Below are 9,140 nucleotides of genomic sequence, written 5' to 3' on the forward strand. Positions count from 1 at the left end.
TTGCGCCTTGTAATAGAGATCAAATGCAGGATCCATGCAAGGAACATGATGAGCAGCAGCCAAGGTCTTGTTTCGATCTGGAAGACTCTACATACAGCGGCCACATAGAACAGAGTGGAGAAAAGATTGATACAAAGAGACCTCAAGCCAAAGATTATGCAAGTTGGGACGTGAAGATTTTCCTGGCTACCGGAGAAACAAGGCCTTTGAAATGCTACTCAGAAAGAAAGCGACTTCATGACTGGATCATGTTTCCTGCAAAGATAATCTGAAAGGTTTTGAGATGAAAGAACATTTGAACATACCTTGGTTGTGAACTTAGAAAGACCGGATTGGCGTGGAGGGACGAGCTTGACACTTGAGATAGTGGTGCCGAGCAGCGATCATCTCCTTGTGCGTTAGTCCCTGTTTAAACAGATTCACCATGAAAAATTAAATTGCTAAAATTTTCCATTGTTGTTTCTTACTTTTGGAAGGTCATAGAAATTGTCCAACGTCGGAGAAGTTCCATCTTCCTACGATCAGAAAGCTGAAAACGATAGAATCACCAAGGACCAAAAAAATGTACCTTTTTTTCCCCCTTCTGGAGCTCCCTCTTCCTAGAAAATAAATCAAACGATCAATCTACAATACTAAACATCAGAAAGCACAGTGACGAGGAAGACAGACAAGCAGAATACCGCCCACACTGATAGAATAGTGGCTCCCTTCGCGGAGTACCCTCGAATCCACCGTCGCTAGCGCGAGGGATGCCAGGCGGGATGCTTTGCTGCTCACAACATTGCCGTTTTGTTATAATGAAAATATCAAAAAGGTTCTCGTTCCTACAAAACGGGTCCTAGGGTTTCAAAACTATCAAATGGCGATTGGTCTTCAGAATCAGGGAAGTACGTGCTCGATGAACAGCAGCCTCCAGTGCCTGCTACATACGCCACGGCTATCAGATTTCTTTGCAAAGTCGGACAAGATCAGGGGTGAAGTGGCGAATGATTTCAGGAAGCTGATCATTGAGAGCATGCGTAGCAACGCGAGCGTGTCCATCAAGCCAGGACCCAAGCTCCAATCTAGCCCAGGCTCGCAACAGGATGCACAGGAGTATCTCATGTTCCTCTTGAATGCTTTGGATCAAGAGCTGAAGCACGGTCATGATATGAGGGCTGCCACGAAAATGAAGCCTGTGAAATCAGGGAGAAAGGATCGTAAAGGTGGTGGTCAAGTGCAAAGCTCGCTAGTTGCAGAAATTTTTGAGGGCCAGACTAGAACAAAGCTACAGTGCCCAAAGTGCTCCAACGAGGCCTCGGTGACACTTGAGACTTTCATGTCTCTCTCGCTGCCAGTACCATCATCGACTGTGGGCAACACCATTACGCTAGAATCGTGCATTCAAGAGTACACAAAAGATGATATGTTGGATGCATGGTGCTGCTCAAAGTGCAAGAGTAAGCAGCACAACATTTGCAAGAAGATGGAGTTTGTGAAACTTCCAGCCTGCTTGATTATCCATCTCGCAAGGTTCAAGTGTGATTCGTCTGGGAATGTCGAAAAGATTGATACTGCCATAGATATTCCAGAAAGTGTGGAGATCTCGGGGCAGCACTACTCACTATATGGGTTGATAAACCACACGGGTGACGCTGATTACGGGCACTATACAGCGAGTATAAAACTTGGAAACAGTGAGTGGTATGCATGTGATGACGAATCGGTGGAACATGTTTCAGAACACAGTAGCTCCACAGATGCATACATTCTGTTTTACCAGAAAACTTCCTAGAGCGCATGAACATTTGTAACTCATGATAATAAGTTAATTCATTTGACGGAATGACGGAATGTATGACGGAATGTTTCATTGTCAGATCGCAAACTTCCTTGACAAGAATGTATTGGCACTGAAAAAGGAGACAAGTAACCTGCTTGTTTCCCCAAGAAGCTGGAGAGATCGAGGAATTAAGAATTCTGAACAACTCGAGAAAGTAAGCAAAGATTTACTCATTTAACCTTGATAAAGACAAGCGGATCGAGTTTTTCACATGGTCAGGCCGCACGCCTGGCTGGTAGGAAACGCAGAACAGACACAAACAAAAACACGTTTACCTTGGGGACTTTCATGTCCGACTAGTTGTTTGTTGAATCCGTCCCCTTATGTCGGCATCCGAAGAAGAGATAGACGGAAGCAACCAGGTGAGGTACCAGCGCGTTTTGGACTTCTCATGAGGTACCTGGATCTCAGCTCCAACAATCTCACCACCATAGAAAGCTTGCTCCTACAAAACAATCGCCTGGATGCTGATCTATGTTTGCCTCCCTCCAAAGGTGTGCTACTTTGATGGAGGCGAGCTTTAACACTCTTGCCGGAGAACTCCCAGCGAAAACCATCACCTGATCCTCTGGGCATATAGTTTCGAGGGACATATTCCATCCGCTTTAGCAACCTCGTCGACCTGCAAGACCTGTAATGGTTGAGCTCCATCTGAACAAATGGCGAGAGGTAGGAAACATATTTATGGGGAGAGATACGAAAAACAAATGTTTACCTTGCCAGGAGCAGAATGTAGAAACAGACTGACGAAGTAGAACATCCAGCTTCAATGTGCGTGTCGGACTTACAGAGAAGGCCTGTGTCCTTAGAGTGCATCTATTGGCAAAGAGCTGAACAACAAACAGAGTTAGCAGATCAAAAGAATGCTACTGGTACCGTGATCGTTGTTAGTTGAATCAGCCCTCCAGGATTCAGTTCCTCCAAAGAAGAAACCACCACGTACGGCATCCCAAATGCTGTCGCTAAGCAGTGGGAGCCATTTACGTTGAAGCAAGCAGCTGCATCAGCAAACCAGCGAAGAGAAATTGCTCTACGTGGGAGTGTCCTGTGAGCTTGGGCCGCAGGTTACAAGCAATGATCGACTAAGCTCGATGAAGTCACTCATGATGCACTTGGCGTCCGCTTCTTGCAAAAAAGAAGAGTGATTTCGTCGTGTAACTATACTTGAAGAGTAGAGATTAGAGCGGACTCACATTCTAAACAACGGGCGATGACGACAGTTCTCCGTTGCTGTCTAGAGCCGGCTACCACTGACTTGAAAGAAAAGAAGACAGCCGCTTGACACTAGAACGAGTTGTTAGTGAATGAGCCTTGAGAAATCAATTTACCCTGTCCAGTTCCTTCTTGATCAGCCACAAGACTAGTGACAATTTGCGTAGCTAAAGGCACTCTGGGCTCAACCACAAGAATTTAAGTGGGATCCATAAATCCAGGAATGCCATACCTTGTACGACGATTTTGTGATGCTCTCGATCGACGCCCGGCGACCTTGCAGCATGCCCAATGCAGGTCTGGATGGAGATCGTACCTGTTGGATCGATCCAAGAACAGCGCCCTGGGCGTCGAGAGAAGCGCCATAATATCGTAAAACCCTATCGGAAAGTACTTGGTGGCGGGAAAAGCCCTAGCTATTCGCGAGAAGAGGAGCGCGTTCTTTACTCCATCGGCGCCCCCGATTCGCAAGAAGAGAAGCTTCGCCATGCATTCTCCAGGTTCCCCGTCGTCGCCCCTGATTCGCGAGAAGAGAAGCTCTGCCATGCGTTCTCCAGGTTCTCCGGCGTCGCCCCCGATTCGCGGGAAGAAAAGCTCCGCCGGTTCTCCGTCATCGCCCCCGGCCAAGACACCGGCAACACCTCCAAGAGGATCGCAAGCGCCAGCAAGAGGATCGCCAGGCTCTCCGCTCGGATCCAAGAAAGGTACCACCAAAAAATTCACGGTTCTTGGAGAGAGGGAGATGAGGATCGATCGCCCTCCAACTCTGGCAGATCTGCGGATCCAGCCAAGCGTCACAAAGACATGGATCAGGGCTGCAAATGGCGCAAAGAAGAACGAGCCATGGGTTTTGATCGAAGACCAAGGCATGCTGGATCTTGTGTGTTCTTGGGCTCACGACTGTGACACCTTCTTGGTGGAGCACAGGGGCAACGATGAGGAGAGCCCCAACACGAAGCCGCCGCGAGGAGCTAGCGCTGGCAGCTGTGATGTTCCAAGATCAATCCAGGGGCTTATAGACGCTGTGGCTTGCAACAAGGTGGATCCAGTAACTTACGAAGATCGGGAGCCAGAGGAAGCTACAAGAGCGATCAAGGTGTGGGACAAGACCAAGTGCTTTGCCATCAGCGCTGAGGGCCTCCTCGAGTTTATGGAGCAGCAGTCCTCTCAGCGATCACTCCTCGAGGTGGAGCTCGTGAGCATGGAGGATGGCGCCATCCTCTTCACCCCGGAAGTCTGGTTTGCGTGCCTCCTGCGCAAGCATCCTTGGTCCAGCATGTTTCGAGGCTTGTTCTCACGCAATGTGGATGCGATTCGGTCCAGGCGCGAAGCTCTCGAGAAGCTCAGAGCGGACAGGGATACAATGGAGCGGCTGTACCTGTACGTGGATCATCTCTTGGCTTACTCCGGCATGGGAGCCAAGGAGCAGCAGCGTGTGGACGAGGGACTCGACGCTTACTTCACTCGCCCACAGCAGGAGTTCCTGCTCTCGTTCCCGGCTGGTAATGGAGCTTCCATGCATGAGCAATTGGCCAGGACGATCGAGGAAGCCATGGACGAAGGCGAGGTCTGCACGGCACACTCTCTCGCACCTTTCTACATGAAGTTTTTCCAGCTGGTCCCCGGGGTGGATTTGAGCCAGGAGAGGCTGATCGACGTGTTTTACAAGGCCAAGCGAGCGTGGAGGAGTTAAAGCTCTCTCTCTCTCTCTCTCTCTCTCTCTCTCTCTCTCTCTCTCTCTCGTCTTTGTGTGTGTGTGTGTGCATGCGTCCCTACATCTCTAACTCCCCGACGATATAGAGGGTAATATAGTATATAAATATTGTATCTCGTCTAAATGACCTCAAAACTGAGAGGTGGGTTAAAATATGATAAAATGCTTTATCGTACATTAATTTGTATAGATAGAAATTACCCAAAATAGTCATTTCAATGTTTTGAATTTTTTAAAGTAATTGTGCAATATACAAAGATGATTATATAATAACACTATTTTTTGGGTTGTATAAACTGTTTTTGAAGTGACATTTTGTGCACTCACAATTTTAGTTTTTTAATAAAATGTATTATAGAATTAATTATTAAACTCATTATTCAAATAAACCTTCTATATTAGCATTATTTAGGACTGAATTTGGTGGTCCCCTAATTAATATATCTATTCCCATGTATTACAATTTATCTCTGAAAGGCAAAGTTTTTTAGCAATATTTCGCTCAATGTTTATGATTGATCTAGCTTTTCTCCAAATCTAGAATTGTAACTATTAGATTTATTTTTCATTTTCAAAATTTCATTGCATTTTTTTCTTCCACCATACCACACTATTGTTGATTGAGAAATGTCTTATCTAAGGATGTAGAAGGTGTGTTGTTATTATCACCTAATAACATTGTTCTTGTGGCTTTAAATCAAACTTTTGGTGTTATAAAACATGATCTTATTAGTGCTACTCTATTTTTTAATGTGTTGTCCATCTCTAACTTTTGTAAGATGTAATTCCACAAATTCTCCTATTCTTAATTTTCTGCCATTTCCTATTGATGTAGAGTGTGATTATAATATCAATTAGAGAGTTATAAATAATGTAGTTCAATTCGTGGAAATAAAGTTTGAGTTTATGAGAAGATAATATTTATGAGATTAAGTGGATTCATTTTTGTAGTGCATATAATCATAAAGTGAAATTTAGATATACTGTTATTGTGGATCCTTGGAACTTTAGAGGATAAATAAGGGTAAAATAGGACTCTCTTATCAAACAATTGCTCTTTTTTTAGTTGACTTAAAGGAAGAGAGATAGAATATGTTACATGTGGTATTGGAGCAAATGACACGTGTTTGATTCCCATTTATTAGTGATTACTTAAAATATAATATATCCTTGAGTAAGGTATATTCCTTAAGTAAGGTATCCAAATATGATAAAATAACCTTTATAGTTGAAATAGTACAGGTTCATAGTCTTTTTGAAAGGATGATCTCAAATAGAGATTTGAGATTTACAAAGAAGTTTTAGGGCACATTATTCCAATTATTCAGATAGTAAGATGCTTCTAGGGACAAGTCTGGACACCAAGATGCTTCTGGGAAATAAAGAGTCATGTGAGTAGTGGAGGATACTTGTGCGAATAAGTCATTAACCCCTTCATCTTTCTTTTAGGAGTATTATTAAGGGGTTCACTTAGCATTAGTTCATCTAATGTTTACTTTCTAAACTTTTTTTTTTTAATAAGAGGTCTTTTATTATTCTCTCTGTGTTGGTTGATGCCGTTTACATTTATATCGTGCAATAGAGCCAATTCTCATTATGTATAGTAATAACCATACACACGTATATGCACAAGATGAGACGGACCTAGTTTTGTGTATGGGTGATTTTAAGCTTGAGTTGTAGTCATTGCGGGTGGTGTTGAGTGAAGATTTTGACTTTATCCTTAGTATAGATTTATTGTAGTGCAATCATGCTAAGTGTGACTTTAAGGTTTCTCCCTTTTATCTCATATTTCTTTATATTTCTTCCATTCCTCTCACTTTTGTTTTTTTTCCATTCCTCTGCTTCTACTTCTTCTTTCATCACTTTTGTCTCCTCATTACTTCCTTTTATGTTTCCATTTTGTTCCTTTATTCCCTCTTCCAATCCCTTCGATAATGTTTATGATGTAGCAATTAACCAACTCATAAAGGAGTCTGCCAATCTCTTTGAATTTGACCTGTTCTCTAGGGCTAAGATTGCAACACGTCATCTTATTACAACTGGGGATGCAGGCTAAGATTGCAACACATCATCCTATTACAATTGGGGATGCCTGTCCAATCAAGGTTCTTATTCATCGTCGGTTACCAAAAGAGATTAAAATTTTATATGCAAATGTCAAGGAAATGTTAGAAAAAGGTGTTATTTGAAAGTTGTAGAGTCTTTGGGCATGTAAACCTCATATTGTGATGAAGCTTGGTGGGAGTATTCGTTTCTTCATTAACTATTGTTCGTTAAACAATGTAATGATCCTGAATGTGTACCCTTTTCCTCACACTGCTAATCTCTTATATCGTTTGGGGAGAAGTCGTTGGTTCACCAAACTTGGCAAGTGCTGATAGCCGAGGTAGATATTCCTAAGACTACTTTTCATATTTTTTTGGTTTGTATGAGTTCTTGGTGATGCTATTTGGTTTGAACAATGCTCTAGCAACTTTCTAGCGAATGATAGACAAAGTTCTTTACAACATGCTGGAAGTGATTGCTGAATTTATCGATGATATCTTAATCCACTCAAAGCGGACGTAATAGGAACACATCTGTGATGTTTGTAAAGTGTTGAATGGGCTACTAGAAGTGGTTTAAACCTGAAGCGGTTGAAATCCGTGTTTGGGTCCAAGGACACAATTTATCTTAGATACCGTATTTTTTGTGAGGGCTTGCAAATTGATCATGACAAACTTGTGGCTGTTTTAAAGTTCCTTATTCCAAAGTGTGTGAATAATGTGCAGTGCTTCTTAGACAAGGTGTAGTATCTTGGTCATTATGTTGATCATTTTTCTAATCACACTACATCATTGCGAGAGTTGCTAAAGTTATCAACATCATCTTTTATCTGGTCTATAGACTGTAAGTAGGCATTTATGAATCTCAAAGAGCTATTGACGATGAGGAGATGCTGGTAGAGCTATAGTACATATTGGTATGCACACATATCCAATGCAGGAAGGGATACAAAGGAGTTTAGTCAATCGTTTCAAAGATGTAGTGTAGATAGAGAATATGAGAAACTCATTTGCAACTCCAAAGCATGTTTAAAAGACAGTGGTAAAGGATTTTAATGCAAACACCCTACTTGATTTAAGTTGCAAGAAGACTCAACTGGAAGAGGCTAGCTTGTGGGAGTTACTATGATGTGTGCAACCTGCAATTACCTGTGAGACACAAAATCCCTAGGCCCCAAAGTGGAGCCGAAAGGCTGCCACGTGATAGTGGCCGAAGCGAAAGACAAATGAGCGTAACATGTTTGGACTAAAAGCTTTGACTTGAAAGGTTGAGAGTGGGAGTGGAACTCCCAACGAAGTGCTCAAGGAACAAGCACGGAGCAAGCAATAAGTGAGTCTCTAAAAAAGGGACGCAAGAGGACCAACACATGACACGTGGAAGTGTCTGACATGGAGTCCGAGATGGACTCGAGGTGGACCCGAGATGGAGTCCGAGATGGACCCGAGATGGAGTCCGAAGTGGAGTCCGAGATGGAACCCGAGATGGAGCCCGAGATGGAGTACGAGATGGAGCTCGAGATGGAGTCGGAGATGGAATTCGAGATGGAGTCCGAGATGGACCCGAGTTGGAGTCCGAGATGGAGTCCGAGATGGACTTCGAGATCGAGTCCGAGATGGAGTCTGAGATGGACCCAAGATGAAGTCCAAGATGGAGTCCGATATGGACCGAGATGGACTCGAGTTGGAGTCCAAGATGGAGTCCGAGATGGACCCGAGATAGAGTCTGAGATGGACCCGAGATGGAGTCCGAGAAGGACCCGAGATGGAGTCCGAAGTCGCGACCTAGACCGGGACCGAGACCAAGACCGAGACCGGGACAAAGACTGAGGCCAAGACCGAGGCCGAGGCCGAGCCCAAGCCCGACTCTAACTCCGAGTCCGAGTTCGAGTTCAAGTTTGAGAGGGTGAAAGCCCAAAGCGTTCGTCTCCCAGACCCTGGGGGGTTTGGTGAGCTTCAAAAGTATAGTAGGGGGGGAGGACTCCAGTAGAGCCAGTTTGGCCAGGAAAGGCCAGTTTGGCCCAAGAAGGCCGTGCCTAGGTGTTGGGTGACGGGATAACCATTGAGATGTCCAAGACTAGAGTGAATATGGACCGACAAGCGGGGTAGCTTGGTGAAGTATTCAAGAGCTGGCTCTAGTTCCCCCAGAAGATCGATTGGCCGATGCTCCTAGTCAAAGTGTGGGTGGCACTACCTACTTGGATACCTGGCGTGGCTCAATGGAACCTTGCTCTAAGCCCATGGCTAGAGCACCCAGAGTACCCACGAGGCTCGCATAAGGCCGCTGTGTTCCAAAATGTTGCCCCAAAGTCCTAGACTGTGAAAAAGAGGAGGAGCCGTCCTCTAG

General features: G+C 44.3%; 1 protein-coding gene and 1 long non-coding RNA gene across 4 annotated transcripts; one reads left to right on the top strand and one right to left on the bottom strand.

Annotated features, from left to right (window-relative positions):
- The first annotated feature begins 859 nt into the window (after window positions 1-859).
- LOC9631585 (putative ubiquitin carboxyl-terminal hydrolase 11) lies at window positions 860-1,774 on the top strand. Its single transcript, XM_024673046.1, has one exon. The coding sequence runs from the start codon at window positions 860-862 to the stop codon at window positions 1,772-1,774; it is 915 nt and encodes a 304-aa protein (XP_024528814.1).
- Window positions 1,775-1,971: 197 nt separating this feature from the next.
- Window positions 1,972-3,397, bottom strand: LOC112345804. 3 transcript variants are annotated; one of them, XR_002992171.1, is made up of 6 exons: window positions 3,267-3,397; window positions 3,151-3,212; window positions 3,016-3,106; window positions 2,699-2,947; window positions 2,538-2,652; window positions 1,972-2,473 (listed from the first exon to the last, which is right to left on the bottom strand). It is a non-coding gene; the product is annotated as an uncharacterized LOC112345804 (long non-coding RNA). The 3 variants fall into 3 exon arrangements; XR_002992170.1 differs by having other exon boundaries at window positions 2,699-2,944; window positions 3,016-3,212; XR_002992169.1 differs by having other exon boundaries at window positions 3,016-3,212.
- Window positions 3,398-9,140: the final 5,743 nt, after the last annotated feature.

This window comes from Selaginella moellendorffii, unplaced genomic scaffold (assembly GCF_000143415.4).
Source record: "Selaginella moellendorffii unplaced genomic scaffold, v1.0 SELMOscaffold_10, whole genome shotgun sequence".
Taxonomy (NCBI): Eukaryota; Viridiplantae; Streptophyta; class Lycopodiopsida; order Selaginellales; family Selaginellaceae; genus Selaginella; species Selaginella moellendorffii.